At 45.0% G+C, this 17239-nt stretch overlaps 4 protein-coding genes and 2 non-coding genes across 6 annotated transcripts; 4 read left to right on the plus strand and 2 right to left on the minus strand.

Moving 5' to 3' along the window:
- Nucleotides 1–246: 246 nt before the first annotated feature.
- Nucleotides 247–319, minus strand: TRNAR-ACG (transfer RNA arginine (anticodon ACG)). Its single transcript has one exon. It is a non-coding gene; the product is annotated as a tRNA-Arg (tRNA).
- Nucleotides 320–3180: 2861 nt separating this feature from the next.
- TRNAI-AAU (transfer RNA isoleucine (anticodon AAU)) lies at nt 3181–3254 on the plus strand. Its single transcript has one exon. It is a non-coding gene; the product is annotated as a tRNA-Ile (tRNA).
- Nucleotides 3255–5599: 2345 nt separating this feature from the next.
- Nucleotides 5600–6049, minus strand: LOC119039163 (histone H2B type 1-C/E/F/G/I). The gene has a single exon (XM_037131839.2). It carries the CDS (start codon nt 6023–6025, stop codon nt 5645–5647), a length of 381 nt encoding a protein of 126 aa, XP_036987734.2. The 5' UTR covers nt 6026–6049; the 3' UTR covers nt 5600–5644.
- Nucleotides 6050–6324: 275 nt separating this feature from the next.
- LOC119039161 (histone H2A type 1) lies at nt 6325–6942 on the plus strand. Its single transcript, XM_037131837.2, has one exon. It carries the CDS (start codon nt 6344–6346, stop codon nt 6734–6736), a length of 393 nt encoding a protein of 130 aa, XP_036987732.1. The 5' UTR covers nt 6325–6343; the 3' UTR covers nt 6737–6942.
- A 919-nt stretch (nt 6943–7861) lies between these two features.
- Nucleotides 7862–16662, plus strand: LOC119039157 (uncharacterized). The gene is made up of 5 exons (XM_037131832.2): nt 7862–8272; nt 8366–8378; nt 13728–14101; nt 14154–14229; nt 15959–16662. The coding sequence occupies exons 1-5, from the start codon at nt 7868–7870 to the stop codon at nt 16369–16371; spliced, it is 1281 nt and encodes a 426-aa protein (XP_036987727.2). The 5' UTR covers nt 7862–7867; the 3' UTR covers nt 16372–16662.
- LOC119039167 (histone H4) lies at nt 13837–14215 on the plus strand. Its single transcript, XM_037131842.2, has one exon. It carries the CDS (start codon nt 13841–13843, stop codon nt 14150–14152), a length of 312 nt encoding a protein of 103 aa, XP_036987737.1. The 5' UTR covers nt 13837–13840; the 3' UTR covers nt 14153–14215.
- Nucleotides 16663–17239: the final 577 nt, after the last annotated feature.

Below are 17239 nucleotides of genomic sequence, written 5' to 3' on the forward strand. Positions count from 1 at the left end.
AGTGACCTTTTTCAGCGCGACGCCTCTTTCAAGTGCAGGGAGGGATTAAAGGCAGGAAGCAAGTCCTGCACGATGGCTTCTTGGACGCTTCTCGGGTCTCCATCGGACTCGGCAGGCAGCCGAGCGCGGGAGAGCAACGCAGGTCATTTCCAGAAAAACACATTCGAAGGGTTGCAAGGATTGTTTGCACAGCTATTCGGAAACAGTGCTCAGGATGTTGGAAAGGGGGGCGGGCAGCAAAACGGACGAGCCAGCCAGGAGTCGAACCTAGAATCTTCTGATCCGTAGTCAGACGCGTTATCCATTGCGCCACTGGCCCGGACCTCAGAAGAACCCCTTTCAATACCATCACTTTTATTACTAACAGTATATGTACTTGCTATCTCACCAAGAAGTGTTTTTCTTATTTAGAAAGGAATTAGAACCGAAAAATAATAGTGATCCTGGGAAAGCTTGATTTATTTTGTGATTTGTTTGCATAATATAGATTTACATTAAAAATTTCAAAGTCAATCTTCACTGCCCTGATCCTGCATTGGAAAGTTGTTTGGGGCTTAGTAGCTACTTTTGTTGCTTGAACAAATCTCCACGGGCTCAATCACCTGTTCCCTGTTCCTCGCTCCATTTCACATCCTGTCTTCCTTATCCAGCTTATATTAGTGCCCATTTTCAGCTCTTATTACTACTGGTTTTGAAAATATTCACCAAATGCAATAAACCCAAAGTGTAATAAGAAGGCAAGAATTCAATAAAAGTATAGATTTTAAGAATCACATGTGACCAAAAAAAAACACTTAGAAATTGCATATAAAAGAGGTTTTGGTCCGTTGAGAAGGAGATGAGGTTTCCTTTGGGCTTGAAATTCAAGGCGAAGTCAGAAGTCATAATATATCTTGTCTGTGCTTTAGTTTCCTCGTTCGTATAGAGCGTTTCAAACAGCTCTTGGCAGATATGATGCAGTATTCTCCTAAATAGTCATGACTCTCGCCAGCCTCTGACGAGGAACACTGAAGGTTGCTGCTGGAGAGCGCTGAAAGGGGTCATCAGAAAGCACAACTGCTCCCAAGATTTTCAGCGTCTCCTCGGCCCTCGGCTGCTGTGATCAGAAAACTATCAGGCTCAACTTCATCTCAACATAGCCAGTATTTTCAGCGTGCTCTACGGCCGGAGCTCCGTGTGGATAAAGAAGTGGGGGTGGGGGAGGAAGGGGAGGAAGGCTGGGTGCAGGGGCTTCACAGACGCCCAGAGGAGGAAAAGGAAATAACCGAACTCACAGCTGGCTGAGGCCTCAGCTCCCCTAAAATACTCGGGTTTTAAATTGGAATTCCCTCCCTCTTCCGCCCTCATTTTTCTGCGTGTTGGGCGGACTTAAGTTTTGCAGAAGTTTCAAGTCGTAGGATCTACACGGAAAAAAACCACGAGCTCTGTGAGCAGTATTTGAACCTGCACGTGGAGACCCCATTGGGTTTCGAGTCCAACACCTTCACCACGCGGCTACCACGGTCCCTCGGAAACGTGTGGAGGTCTTTTGTCAGAGCACGTGAAAGAAGGGATAGGACAGCTGATTCCTTAGTATCCCCAACAAATCCTTTAAATCCAAGCTTACATATCTTATTTAATCATAATTTCAACTTTTTAGATAGTCAAAGAAAATCTTGGCAACATCTTTGACGGAAATTACTCTTTCATCCCACAAAGGTGAGGGAATTCTTTATTGCTCAACCTTCAAAATACAGCTATATCTGAAAAACTCCCTAACTGCTACCGCCTGGTCCAAGACACCTTTCATCTCTAACAGGAAATATTACAAAAACCTTTTAATAGGTTTTCCTTCTTCCACCCTTTGCCGCTTTCCAAAGCATTCTATGAAAAGTAGTCAGAGAGATCTTTTTGAACCAAGAACACCTTATGGCACAGCTTTACTCAAAACTCCACAGATCTTGGTATCTGTATTGGGAATGACTTTGTTCAACCTTCTAGTTTGTTGTCTTCTACAAAGTACCCCTTCCCCTAGCAAAGTGTAAGGCCTGAATAATAGAACATTCGCCCGACGTAAATTCAAATTGGCTCCTAGTCATCTAGGGAAAATCTCTTGTATTGGATTAGTATCACAAAAAGCAAGTAGAAGATAGGCCCTGATTTAATTTAATTTAATTTAATTTAATGGGGGGTACTGGGCGCCAGGACTACAGTTCTTGAGTAAACGCTTATCTTTGCCTTAAGCAAGCCCATTTTATGCATCTAGGTTAACATGTCTTTGAAAGGTCAGACGTAATCTTTTTCAGACCAGTGGGAGACCTTAAGCACCTTCCAGAGAGCACACGGTCCTGTTAACTCTCCCGTTATCCAATCCCATCCTTGCTTTCCCCCACCTTTACGTAATCTTCTTCACATCACCTCCATTGCAAATCTATGAAAGATGCTGCAAAACGGTCATTCTCTGGAAGCATTTGAGACCTTGCTTCCCAGCAATTATGATTAGTTTGGCTCCAATAAAATCTTATAAAAACTCTTTACCTGTTTGGACGTTCTTAGGTCAACAATGTGAGTATCATGTACTTTATATTCTAGTAGTACTTTTCCAAAAGAAGACTGTGTAATATGTAGATAGATATACGAGAGAGCTTTTTAAATGTGCACAGGTCAGTTAACTTTTGAAAATATCACTACCTTTCACTGAAAGACGGTCGTGCAGGGAGGAGGAGAGAGGAACCCAGCGAAGGGAGCAGAGGTGACTCACGAATAAGTGCTCCTCTGGCCGCTCCCTGGCGGACACCTGTGTCAGCCCCGCCCCATCCTCTGCCATCCCGGGTTTCTCTTGGTTCAGACAACGGCCCTGACTCCGGACGCTCCTGGCCATGGGTTTGGGGGTCCTGGTTCCTGGGGACTGGAAGAGGTCACAGGCCCCAGAGAGGCGGCCCCTCGTTCGGGCGCCACCACGTGTCGGATGCCGGCGCTGCAGCTCCGGACCCGCGACCCCGAGCACTGAGTCTTCTCTGTGAGTTGGAGAAAAACCATGTTTTACCGGAAGAAACACACATTTGGAGCTTTTCCTCCTTCCCCCACCCCGCCTCCTTCCTTCCCCAAAAGAGAACGGAAAAGAGGAACAATTCTGTCTTTTACTCAAGATGAATGTAAAGAACACGACTGCACGAATATATGTCGCTTTGCCGCCATCCTGGCCGGTTAGCTCAGTTGGTTAGAGCGTGGTGCTAATAACGCCAAGGTCGCGGGTTCGATCCCCGTACGGGCCATGTGCCGCTGGCGATTTTGCTGTTCAAAGTGTCCATTAAGAGTCTCCAAGGCCAGGACTTTCACTTCCTTCGAACCTCCTTGCTGGCTGACCCCGGCCCCTTTGAATAACGTCTCCTCAGGGTGTCATGGGCTCAGGCCTCAGACTCCACCTTATTCTCAAAGCAAAATGGAAACCATGGTCCTTACCTTTATTTACTTTATTTTGTTTTCCTGTGAGGAGACTTCCTTAGAGAAAGAACCTGAATTATGTTATTACTTCTCCAAACCGATCGTATTAATCATATATCACTCAGCTGTCATATCACACATACCCCAGTTCAGTCTAACAGAAAACAAGATTAAAAACTAAAAAAGAAAAATATTTCCAAAATTTCAACAATAAGTATGACAAAGATCTTTCTTTGGTACACTCTACACTCTTATTCCAAAATAAAAGAGATACAGATGTTAAACACTTTTAAATTTTAAGCCTTTTTTGCATACATTATATATTCATGTGTTTTCAAAAGCGGGAACTGGAAGATAAAGGTACACGGAAATTTCCGTTCCATCCTCACCCCCATCAGCCCGAGTCTCACCATCACCTCCCAGAAGTAAGCTCTGTCCTCAATTTCTCATTTATCGTTACACGTATGAGTAATGTTTGTGTCAATTTTTTCTTTTTTCACACAAAATATAGCACAATTTTATTTGGTATTTGCAGTTTTCTCTTAGTATATGTTTGGTCTTTTAAATTGCACTTTTAACTTTGTACACTATAAAAATTGGAGCTTATTTTCAAAGGAGTTGGTCCTTCCACCCAGGAGTTGAATCTGGAAACTTTTAACCATTTTACCAAGTGTAGGCATATCCAACCCAGAGATGGAGGTGCTGGAGATGAAATCCTTAATTTTGTCTTACAGTGTGAACAAAGCACTTTCTTAAGCCAGATGATATTCAGAGAAATTTGAATATGGACCAATGAGCTGCTCGAAAGAGAAGAGTGAGCTAGGGAGTTGTTTGGGATCACAGGGCAGGGAGTACTAAGGACTCACTCTAGGTTACTCATCATTAATTTAGAGCTGGTGTGTGTTTTTCTCCCGTTTCCTTCACCTGCAAGGGTGTAGGCCATAAATATATAAACCACCAACACCAAGAAGGAACAGTAGAATCAAAGTTCAGTTTGGGTCTATTGAATTCCTCCCATCCCCAGAAGATCAACACATTTCTGTTCACACAGTAACATTATTATTGCTTCATGTTTTAAAACAAATAACATACACTGAAATAAAAATATTTTCAAAGAATATTAGATGCATGGGAAAGGAGTGTGAGGGACCAGTACTTCTCTGAGTCCAGCCGCCTGTGATTTCCATCTACCTGACATGACTGGACACCTGAGAATGAGTACTTAAAAAAAAATGAATACAAGCCTATCTCCCCCCCCCCAGGAGTTTCTCATGTGTGAGTGGAATTTATATGTATAGATATCTGTTTATAGATATTAATATATCAAATATATAGTGTAATAACAACTACCATTTATTTATTCAACACAATTTTTTTCTCAGTAGTCTATGAGACAGTCACTGTTTCTGACACCGAGTCCATGGATAGAATTCACAAATAGCCAGAGATGGTCTAGGGTGTAAGGATGGTTAAGATTCTTACCCTGAAGCAAAGTCTATTCAGTAAAGCTGTTTAATTCCGGCACAGAGTCCTCAGAAAATCACTCAAAGGAAGCCTGGGTAGTAAATAGAATTACTGTCAAGCACACAGGAGGCAGGTGCTGTCACAGCCAGTCTGACTGCTGTGCCTGGTAGAGACAACCCAGTCTTAGTTTCAGTGAGCTTATTGTTTACAGACAGGAAAAGGAAGAGTAACCAAAGGTGCCAGCACCCTTGGCCCTTGTCCTACACACCAAGAGAGACGGGGAGAGACCCCTGGGGAAGGAAGCTGGCAGAGCACATGGCCTGTTGTACCATCCATCCGCCCAAAGCTCAGGGAATCTAACACTGTTACACCGGCTCCTCCGTGTACCCCTTCTCCAAGCCCAGTATTTGTCAGTCACTTGCCGCTTTCACTAAATCACTCTAATATATTGTAGTGGTGAAATGTTGACCTTCTCCAGATTTTGACATTTGGCTGCTACCCAGGCAAGGTGGGGAAGAAGTTAGATGCTAAGTTTTGACACCAGAAATACTTGCAAAACCGCCAAGTTTTGGTTGTTTAAACAGATGTCAGGCAAACACTAAATTTATCTTGTTACTTGCTGCCCCCAAGACCCACCGGCCACTACCCAAAACACACAACTGAAGGGCAAAGCACAGCAGCTCTTTCTTGGCAGGTGAGTGGCTCTGAAAAGAGCCTTTGGGTGTGAACAAGCCGGATCAGTCTCTTCGAGGAGGGCTCACTTGGAGCTGGTGTACTTGGTGACGGCCTTGGTGCCCTCAGACACCGCGTGCTTGGCCAGCTCCCCAGGCAGCAGCAGGCGCACGGCCGTCTGGATCTCCCGGGACGTGATGGTCGAGCGCTTGTTGTAATGCGCCAGGCGCGACGCCTCGCCCGCGATGCGCTCGAAGATGTCGTTCACGAAGGAGTTCATGATGCCCATGGCCTTGGACGAGATGCCCGTGTCCGGGTGCACCTGCTTGAGCACCTTGTACACGTACACCGAGTAGCTCTCCTTGCGGCTGCGCTTGCGCTTCTTGCCGTCCTTCTTCTGCGCCTTGCTCACGGCCTTCTTGGAGCCCTTCTTCGGGGCGGGCGCGGACTTGGCCGGCTCGGGCATGGCCAGAAAGGAACTCAAAAAAAAAAAAAAAACAAGGGAGAACCAGAGAGTGAGGCACTGCGAGTGTCCTCTTGGTTCACAGCCTTTTAAAGTCACGTCTGATTGGCGGTAACTCCAGAAACGTCACGTGAATATCATCCAGTCAAAATAAGCGTATTTCAGAGCGAGGATCCCATTGGTTGAAGTGAAATGGCCTGTAACTTTTCGCCAATGGCACAGGTTCCCTTTCGCGCCCAGAAACGATTATAAATAAGGTAGCTTTGGGTGTTTGAACTCACACTCGAACTAGAACACGAGTTCTTGTCTACCTTGTCTATCATGTCTGGACGCGGGAAGCAGGGCGGCAAGGCGCGCGCCAAGGCCAAGACGCGCTCGTCGCGGGCCGGGCTGCAGTTCCCCGTGGGCCGCGTGCACCGCCTGCTGCGCAAGGGCAACTACGCCGAGCGGGTCGGGGCCGGCGCGCCCGTCTACCTGGCGGCCGTGCTCGAGTACCTGACGGCCGAGATCCTGGAGCTGGCGGGCAACGCGGCGCGCGACAACAAGAAGACGCGCATCATCCCGCGCCACCTGCAGCTGGCCATCCGCAACGACGAGGAGCTCAACAAGCTGCTGGGCAAGGTGACCATCGCGCAGGGCGGGGTGCTGCCTAACATCCAGGCCGTGCTGCTGCCCAAGAAGACCGAGAGCCACCACAAGGCCAAGGGCAAGTGAAGTGGAAGACAGACCCGAACATGTTTGTTTTAATTAAACCAAAGGCTCTTTTCAGAGCCACCCATGTTTTTCTAAAAGGGCTTGCTTTTTCGGTACTGCAGAAGGTACTTTAAAATATTTACCATAACTTATCAACCTACCAGTAGGTGGCACTATGTGAATACTCATGGAAAGGCGAAAGTTACTCCAGTAAGACAAAACCTAGCTTCAGCACAGTAAAATAGATACTTTCCACCACAGGTACTCAATGCTGCAGGCCCTTATTTAAATGCAAATCTTGGTAGAGACCCACAGCAATAAAAGCGAACCATTCAAGTGTCTCCTTCAAGAGTTTTGCATCACAATAGGACACGTCCTCTGATTTACGCCAACTTTTCCGGGCCCTAGTCGGTTGCAAAAAGGAAAAGAATGCTTCGTACCCCCAGTCACGTCCTTTAGGCAGAACTCAACACTGGGTAGCGTAATTTAAAAAATGCACACAGTAATTTTTCTGTGCCACTAACAAATTTGAAAATATTTTCCTTAATCCCATTTTACACAAATCTCACTTGAAATTGTAAAATGTGGAATGCTTTATATTAGAATGCTAGCTAGTGAAAAAAATATTATCAAGTGTTAAGTTACATATAGACAAAAAGCGTATAAAACACTGTACGAGTCTCAGTTTAAATAGAGAACTCAAGACTTTAACGTGAAAATAGTTTTCTTAAACTTGAATGAGGTTAAAAAAAAATTCCCTTAGCCAATCCCATGTAGCCCGCGCCTTTTCAAAAAGATCAAAGGAAAGCCAGTTTCAAGTGCCAAAGTGAAAATTTTTATTCGGCAAACAAGACATATCATTACAATATTTACATTAAATTCTGCGGAGAAAGGCCAAAGAAGGTTTTTTAAAATACGGGCAAAGATGGTCCAGAGAAGAGTAGAAAACAGCTGCTGTAGAACCGGTGTGTGGAAGGAAGTTCGTTTCAGGTTTAAACTTCCAAGAGGCTCCTTTGATCAGAAAGTGTGTGCTGCGTCCAATACCTTCACTGCGAGCATTGATGGGCAGACGTCTGGTCCAATCAGAGCTGGACTTGCCTTATATATTTGTGTCCAGCTGTTGCAACAGTTTAGTGCTTAGTTCCCTAAGATATGGCTCGGACCAAGCAGACAGCGCGCAAGTCCACCGGCGGGAAGGCCCCGCGCAAACAGCTGGCCACCAAGGCGGCCCGCAAGAGCGCACCGGCCACAGGCGGCGTCAAGAAGCCGCACCGCTACCGGCCTGGAACCGTGGCTCTGCGCGAGATCCGCCGCTACCAGAAGTCCACCGAGCTGCTGATCCGCAAGCTGCCCTTCCAGCGCCTGGTGCGCGAGATCGCGCAGGACTTCAAGACCGACCTGCGCTTCCAGAGCTCGGCCGTCATGGCGCTGCAGGAGGCGTGCGAGGCCTACCTGGTGGGCCTGTTCGAGGACACCAACCTGTGTGCCATCCACGCCAAGCGCGTCACCATCATGCCCAAAGACATCCAGCTCGCGCGCCGCATTCGCGGAGAGAGGGCATAGGCTTAATGCGAGTGCTAGTCCCGAACCCAAAGGCTCTTTTCAGAGCCACTTCTTTATCACTGATTGGCTGTTGCACTACTTCGTTAGGTGTTAGAAGCACGTTAGTGCAGAACTACACGGGGAAGGAGGTCTATGGCTTCTGCCAAGACTAGAACTATTTTTTTCCTCAGGCGAAGTGGATTGAAGAATTGGCAAGGTCTGGTGTATAGTCCAGTTGCTGAGTGGTAGTTAGAAAGAACAACGCCACACAGTTAAACTCACCACTTGGGTCCTTAAGTTGCCCACATGTGAAAAGCAGAAAGAAAGGGCCCTCCCTCAGGAAAGGAACTGTCCAACATATACACATGGGGTTCAGTGTATAAGGTAACCGGCACCCCCTTCCCCACCTTGCACATTTACAATCTGGCAGTAGAGTTCTGCTTAACTTAGCTTTCTGATACCTTCCCCGCATGGGGAAGGCCACCATACACGTTTTAATTGTCCCATGAAAAGCTGACTCATTTCAACTCAAGAAACTGGGTTAGTACCTGGTGACCCTATAGGATAAAGTTCCAGGGCTTGAGAGAAAATTAGCAAATGAGCCCTCTGGCCTTCTTTTTTTTTTGCAAGCTTCTGGAATCGTAGTGCAGACTGAGTAGCAGTCCCAGGCACCGTTCTAGGGAGATCTGGTTGCTGAGCTCTGGAAACCACCCTATGACATCCTGGTGACCTCCCTGAGGCTGAAGCCACATCGGGGCCTTTCCTATGACTTACGCCTCACATGACACATGTATGAAATACTGCCTCCAACAGAGCGTTCAAGGCCAAATATTTGTTCTACTTTCTGTTGTAACCCTAGAATAAAAGAAAATGCCTAATACAGGGCAGATGGTCAATAAATTGTAGTGAAATGAATGTTACTAATTTGCCACCTTTTACACCAAAAATTCCTCCCGTTTAGTCGCAGGTAATGAGTGCTTCCTACCTTCTGCATCACACATTTCATCCTAGATGCTTTTTGTCACCACTTCTGTCACATGGGAAATAGGTATAATATGGACAATTATATAAAGTTTTACAGTTTTCAAAGTATTTTCACATGTATGTGAATCTGACAATAGCTCCCAGACATTGCTATTCTATCTAGCTCTAGAAAAGCTTGTTTTTCCCAAAGGCCTTCAGGTGATAAAGCCAATGCAGGTTTCTTTTAACACACCTGGGAAGGGAAGGAGGCAGTGAGATTAAGCCCAATGGCTGTAGAAAAACAGGAGAATTAGGGTTTCTGTTTTTCACTTACCTAAGTGGCCTGACAGAGGATTTATAGGAGATGTCAGTGCTGTGTTAGAAACTATGCTTTGAGTGTAGTAGTTTATTCCAACCTTGAAGAAAAAAAGTCTTCATTTTTAAATGGAGACAACAGAACGGCTAGCAATTACATGAAGGGTTTTTAAACTGCATCTTTAATTACATCTGTAAATTAAAACAACAGTGACATACTAGACAACACCCAGCAGATTATCAAAATCAGAAAGTGGGGTTTACCAAGTGTTGCATGAGAGGTGGAGAAACTTTTATGTGATGGTTACTGATGGTAGTTTTACACAAATGTTTTGAAGTATGTTTTTTAAGATTTAATCTTTATTGTATTTTTACCATTACCATTTAGTCCCCTTATACTACCCTCTCCCTCCAAAGAACTTTCTAACTTACTTCGTAAAACTGTGTTTTACTAAGGCCTGTGCCACAAGGAAATTCTCCTGTAGAAATGTAAGAGGATAAATCATGAATGTTCATCAAAATGTTATTTGTGATGACAAAACAATAGAAGCAATTTAAGGGAGTGAATAAATAAAATATTCCCTTCTAAGGTCAAGAAACAAATGGCAAAAGCAAGAGCTGAACCCAAAGCCCAGTTAATCTTGCTGCTCTTACTCAGGTCACACCTGGACATCTGAGCCAGCATCTCCAACTTGTTTTCTGTCTTGACTTCCAAATAACCTAGAATAAACACCAAAACCAAAGGCACCAAATCTGAGTACTTTTTATACATGGCTTGCCAAACACCAGTGGCCGAGCCCGTCAGGCTTGCACACCAGAAAGCCGGAGGGAGAGGTGACAGAAGACCCCACGTTAGGGAATCTCCTTTTCATCCTGATTCTTGTTCTGTCAATATCCAACCCCGAAGATATTAGCAAGAGGAGGTGAACGAAAGAAAACCAAAGTTTCTGGCAGGTATTGTTTGATATATTCCAGGCATGGAAATCAGATAAATTAAGGGAGGTTTACAATAGAACATAAAGACCATTGGTGGTCATATGTACAAAATTGCAGAAACGTGGTAGAGTTTTAGGTAAAACAAGGAGGGAGTGTCAGGCATGAAAAGCTTTGTAAATTCAATACTTTTGGGTCTTGAGAGAGTTTCAGGAGGAAGTAAGGGGTACCCTGGAAATTAGTTTTGAGGCCATGAGCAGACAAGACCATGAGAGAGTGAGCCTTAGAGAAGGAGTGGTAAGTAAGATGAGGGGAGGAGTCCAGGGAAGGCACTGGATTCTGTGTCTCCACATTTCTTTCATCGATATTTATAGCACACGGAGACAATAGAAACTCAGAGAAGTTCAAGGATCAGAGCCGAGGTGGTGATTGCTCTCAGGTGGGAGCAAGAAGGGGCATTCCACGCTTCTGTGCCTTGTAGTTAGTTCAGTTTCTGACTTGAACACAGAGAGTTGGGAGGGGAGAACTGAGTGTGTAAGTTCATGGAGTGGAAACTACTCTAAAAGGGCTTATGTGTGAATGTGGGTGTGTTTTCAGGAGAGAAAAAAGAGAACTATTAATTACTAGTAAGTAAAATAAGAACAAGAGATAAGTACAAGAGACATAAAACACAACCTACCAGCCAATCCCAAAGTCTCAACCCAAACACACAAAACAAAATCAGGTGTCAAAAAGATAAATACAAGGTATAACAAATTAAATATATAACACTATTGAAAATGGTTGCCTCTAACACTTGAAACTAAGAACCTAAAAAATTTTCAAGTAGACAAGTGTGGATGAGTAAGCAACCCTCAGAACATTGCAAAGGAAAGCATAGCTCATTTATTTATCCGATTAAAGGAGGAGAGAATTCTATGAAATTTAAAGCACTGCCAAATTTCTCTTGGAAAGAATATGTACCCTGTTGTGTGTGTGTGGGGGGGGGGGGATAAACTATTCCCGTTATTCAACAAGAATTTATTGGGCAACTCATGTCAAACAGCATCATTATTTGCTGAGAAAGACAAAAAGAGCACATTTTAATAGTACTTCAACAGAGAGAATTACACGTTTGAGAAACATAGGTGTGAATGTCGATATCATTTCCAGAGTAAAAAGCAAGGTTACGTCACCAGATAAGGGAGCACTGGTAAATTTTCTCCGCGTTTACAGAACAATTGTAGTCCCCACCTTATCCTCGGAGGACAACTTTCTAGACCCCCCGGGTGGATGCCTGAGTTCTGAGCGACAGTTTCACCTGCTCTTGTCCTCTCCAAGGAAACAGTGCATAAAAGCTGACCTTCCTCAAACAACTTTAGAAACCTAAAGTGTTTCTAACCAAGATGAAAGAAATATATAAAAGTTGCCCCTCTCTCCCCCCCAAGCAAGGGAAGAAAGGGAAAAGAAGGCGAAAGAACGCAGAGCAGGGAAGGAAAAGGGTAGACAAGCAAAGCTGAGAAGTGACGATTCCCACCTTGAAGCTTTCCATAATCAGGGACATTACATGGAGTCAGACCCTATACAGGCTGATTCAGTAAAGTTTTAAACAGAAAGCACTTTGCATACGAGGCTTCACAAATAACCCAGATGATGCAATCACCGCCGTTGGATCAGGCACCTCAGATCTAGCAATCATAATCGGTAATGCTGTGGATGCTAAAAGGTGACAGAAAAAAAGAGCAAGACCTGGCCCAGACAAAGGAATGTCCTTCCAGGGCCAGGGAAGCCCAAAACACTGTAGAAGGAGCAGCCGGACGGAGGAGTTTTTAATTAGGCTTTTGCATTTGTTTTATTTCTCAATTACAGTTGAGAAGCAATATTATATGAGTTTCAGGTGTACAACATAGCGATTATACATTTACACGCCTTATGAACTGGTCACCTCGATAAGTCTAGTAGGACCGGTCTGACACCATGAATAGTTATCACAATGTTATGGACCATAATCCTTCAGCTATATTTACATCCCAGTGAGTATTTTTTAACTGGCAATCTGTATTTCTTTTTCTAAAGATTTTATTTACTTACTTTTAAAGAAAGGGGGAGAGAGGGAGAGAAACATGAATGGGTGAGAGACACATTGATCAGCTGACTCACATTCCCCCAACTGGAGACCTGGCGCACAGCCTAAGCACAGGCCCTGACCCGGGATGGAACCGGCAAGCTTTCAGTTCGCAGGCCTGTGCTTAATCCACTGAGCCTCACCAGCCAGGGTGCAATTATATTTCTTAATCTTTTTCTCTCCAATCCCCCAAATCCCCTCCCCTCTAGCAACTATCAATTTTCCTCTATATCTAGGACTTATTTCTATTTTATGTTCATTTATTTTTTAAAATTCCACATGTGAATGAAATCTTATGGTGTGTATTTGTCTTTATCTGACTTATTTCACTGAGCATAATACCGTCTAGATCCATCCATGTCACAAATGGCAAGATTGCATTCTTTTTTTAGTGGTTGAATAACAATTATATAATGTACCACATAGTAATCCAATTGTCTATTGATGGACACTTATGTTGCTTCCATATCTTGGCTATTGTAAATAATGTTTCAAAGAACATAAAAGAATGCATCTACCTTTTAAATTAGTGTTCCGGATTTCTTTATATAAGTACTCAGAAGTGGGATTACTGTGTCACATGATAGTTCTACTTTCCATTTTTTGAAGAACCTCTGTAACTTTTTCCACAGCAGCTGCACCAGTTTACAATGCCACCATCAGTGCACGAGGGTTCCCTTTTCTCCACATCCTCACCAGCATTTGCTGTTTGTTGATCTATTGATGGTAGCCATTCTAACAGGTGCCTGGAGACATCTTATTTTGGTTTTCATTTCTTTTTGATAGTGTTATTGGTGTATGCAAATACAAATGATTTCTGAATATTAACTCTGCATCCTGCTACTTTACTAAGTTTGTTAGTTCTAATATCTTTTAGGTGTAATCATTAGGAGTCTCTGAATATAGTATCCTGTCATGTGCAGATAATGAGTGTTACTTCTTACCTTCCAATTGGGATGCCTTTAACTTCTTGTCTGGCTGTGGTGGCTAAGACTATTTATACAATGCGGAATAAAAATGGTGAGAGTGCACATCCTTGTCTTCTTCCTGAAAAATAAAGAAAAAGTTTTCAGCTCTTCATCCCTGAATACGATGTTAGCTGTAGTTTTTTCTAAACCAGGCGGTTTAATGAAGCACCGCCCTTTTCATTTTCAGAAAAAGCGCGGGGCGGGAGAAAGCTGACCAATACGTTCTCAAACAGGTCCGCAGAAGAAGTATATAAGGCATCGCATGCAAGCCTCAAGAGGTTGGTTGTTTCGTTGGCAAACATGTCTGGTCGCGGCAAAGGCGGGAAGGGTCTGGGCAAAGGGGGCGCCAAGCGCCATCGCAAGGTGCTGCGCGACAACATCCAGGGCATCACCAAGCCAGCCATCCGGCGTCTGGCCCGCCGTGGCGGCGTCAAGCGCATCTCCGGGCTCATCTACGAGGAGACCCGCGGGGTGCTCAAGGTCTTCCTGGAGAACGTGATCCGGGACGCCGTCACCTACACGGAGCACGCCAAGCGCAAGACGGTCACGGCCATGGACGTGGTCTACGCTCTCAAGCGCCAGGGCCGCACCCTCTACGGCTTCGGCGGCTGAGACACCCCTCCCCGCCACAATAACATTTCCCCCCAAAGGCCCTTTTCAGGGCCGACCACTTTCTCTGAGGAAGAGCTGTATGTGTTTCCTGTTCTTTGCGGGGTATGTGTGCTGGAACAAAAGCAACCAGCATTTCCTGTCCTGACGGGAGGGCACGGGAATACGGCGGCCCTCTTGTTCTCTCCACCAGGGACCTTAACCTCTTGTACCCTGTGGGAGGACCCACCTTTGGCCATGGTTGATGACTAGGCAGTTCCTAGAAGTCAGTGTTATAATTCGGGTATCTAACTTTTAAATTTTTTTAGTATAGTTTATTGATTATGCCATTACAGTTCTATTTCCCCCTTCATTCCCCTCCACCCTGCACACTCCCTCCCCCACCATTTCCCCCTTTAGTTTATGACCACGTGTCTCAAGTTCTTCAGATTCTATATCTCCCCAACTATTCTTGCCCACCCCTATCTATTTTCTACCTACCACATAAGCTACTTATTCTCTGTACCTTCTCCCCCCTTCTCCCACTCCCCTGTTGCTAACCCTCTATGTGATCTCCATTTCTATGGTTCTGCTCCTGATCTAGCTGTCCTCTTAGTTTGCTTTTGTTTTAGGTGTGGTTTTTAATAACTGTGAGTTTGCTGTCCTTTCACTGTTCATCTTTTTTATCTTCTTTTTCTTAGGTAAGTCCCTTTAACATTTCATCTAACTTCTGAGGCCCGAGGCCTCACTTTGCTTTTCTTTGTGAAGGGGGACCTCCGTCCCGCGGACACAGCCTCTCCGCCTTCCCCTTTTAACTCACTGCCAGGGTAGCTGAGTGCGCGCTCAGGCGCCCTCTACGGCCCTTTCATTATGCAAAGGTGCTTCCCGCCACCCTGAAAATCTACTTAAGAGCTGTGGGCATTATATAAAATCCTTTATTTCTCAGAGCACCTACCTCAGATTAGGTAACATAAACGTTGGGAATTCAGTTAGGAACTTAAGTTGTGTAACTTCCACAGTTCGGCTGCATTTTGGTACCACCCGGCCTCTTCCCCATACCCAGTATGTCTATCACCCACTAATGTGGCAAAGTCTGTGACTCAAATCTACACCGCCTATTTTCATACCTTTATTGAAAGCTTATTGTGTCCACTAAATTGACGCCAATATCAAAAAGCGAGTAAATATCACGACTTTGTAGAGAAAAAGTTGGCCGGCCTTTGTTTTAAAATGAGCGATTCCTAAGCACACTCAAGCTTGAGAAGGCCGGCGCGGCACGCTGGCTAAAAGTTGAAACTACTTCCATTCCTCCGTTTAATTTATTCGTTTTCTCTTTCACGTTCATCAAACTATTACCAAGGAAACCATTGTGACACCTTTTATTTAAAGCAGTACAAAGAGCTCTCCAAGTTTCAAGACATTTTCTTAAGAAGTTTTAATCATCTAGAGGATAAAAACCAGTAAGCTGTTTTCTTAGTACACTCTATTTTTTAAAAATTTATTTAATTATTGTTCAAGTACAGTTTTCTGTCTTTTACTCCCATTCCAGTCACCTCCCCCAGTGCTCCCCACCTCCCTCCCATTCCCCCCCCCCCCCCCTTAGTTTTTGTCCATGAATCCTTTATACTTGTTACTGTGATTCCTTAGTACATTCTTGCAGAGACCTAACAGGCGAGAAAATGTTTCCTTTGCTGACAAGTAAACCAAGAACTAATTCGGAAGGGAGGAAGTGGGAGGAGCAGGTCTCATCGAATCAGAAAGCGAGAGTTGCTATAAATACTGCATTGGCTGTGTTTGTTCCCTTTACCTAAGACTGTTGCTCTTGTGTAGTTATGGCTCGGACCAAGCAGACAGCGCGCAAGTCCACCGGCGGGAAGGCCCCACGCAAGCAGCTGGCCACCAAGGCGGCCCGCAAGAGCGCACCGGCCACAGGCGGCGTCAAGAAGCCGCACCGCTACCGGCCCGGAACCGTGGCCCTGCGCGAGATCCGCCGCTACCAGAAGTCCACCGAGCTGCTGATCCGCAAGCTGCCCTTCCAGCGCCTGGTGCGCGAGATCGCGCAGGACTTCAAGACCGACCTGCGCTTCCAGAGCTCGGCCGTCATGGCGCTGCAGGAGGCGTGCGAGGCCTACCTGGTGGGCCTGTTCGAGGACACCAACCTGTGTGCCATCCACGCCAAGCGCGTCACCATCATGCCCAAGGACATCCAGCTTGCGCGCCGCATCCGTGGGGAGAGGGCTTAAGTGTTTCGGTGTTCCACAGCTCTATACTCCACCCCTAAAAGGCTCTTTTCAGAGCCCATCAATTCTCATCGATAAAGAGCTGTCGGCTCGGAGAAAACATGGGCACTTTGAAAAGCTGCTTTTGAATTCCAGTTTGCGGGGTGCAGAATGTACTTGCTACCGGCAGCTGGTTGTGCCTGTAAACTCTGCTTCTGATGGGTGGCTGGACTTGCTCATTCACCTCACCCGTGAGCACCGTGAGAAATGCTTTCTGAATAAAGCATAACTGATTCTGTTAGTGTATAACTTAAACATAGTCGGTCAGGAGAAATGAAGGGCTCCTCAAAATTTTGAGGAATTTAGTTTATTATTGTGGGTTATGCAGTTAAAATGCAATTTAATTTTTAAAAAGTTTTTCAGTGCCTTCATTTAAGAGGTGTACTTATTTGCTTTCCTGACACAGCGTTCCGAGTGTTCAAAACCTTTCTAGCTTTTGTTAACATGTGCTGACAAGTGTTGCTGTCCCTTTGTATACAAGACTGGGAAATGTGGAGATGACCGTTAGCACCTTAGGCTGTCCTCTGTAAGACGGATTCCCCATGTCCCCCTAAATTGTAAGAACTTGGCCTAAGTATTTCAAATATGTGCTTGTCAGTCTATGTTTGAGTTAAATTATTTTTTTTTCAACTAGGGATTAAATCTGAGATGCTGTTGTTAAAGCTGTTCATTTCCAGTCATAATTTGCTTTTTCAGCCAAACTCAGCTGATTATCTTGTCCAATATTTTCAGCTTTTTATTCTCCTTGTGTTCTCTTCCCATATGACTCAATGCTTCATTGCTGCTCACCCCTTTGGGGGCACATCCAAACTCCGGAGGGAGTGGAGTTATA

The sequence above is a fragment of the Artibeus jamaicensis genome, unplaced genomic scaffold (genome assembly GCF_021234435.1).
Source record: "Artibeus jamaicensis isolate MK-2021 breed Jamaican fruit bat unplaced genomic scaffold, CSHL_Jam_final scaffold_1689, whole genome shotgun sequence".
Taxonomy (NCBI): Eukaryota; Metazoa; Chordata; class Mammalia; order Chiroptera; family Phyllostomidae; genus Artibeus; species Artibeus jamaicensis.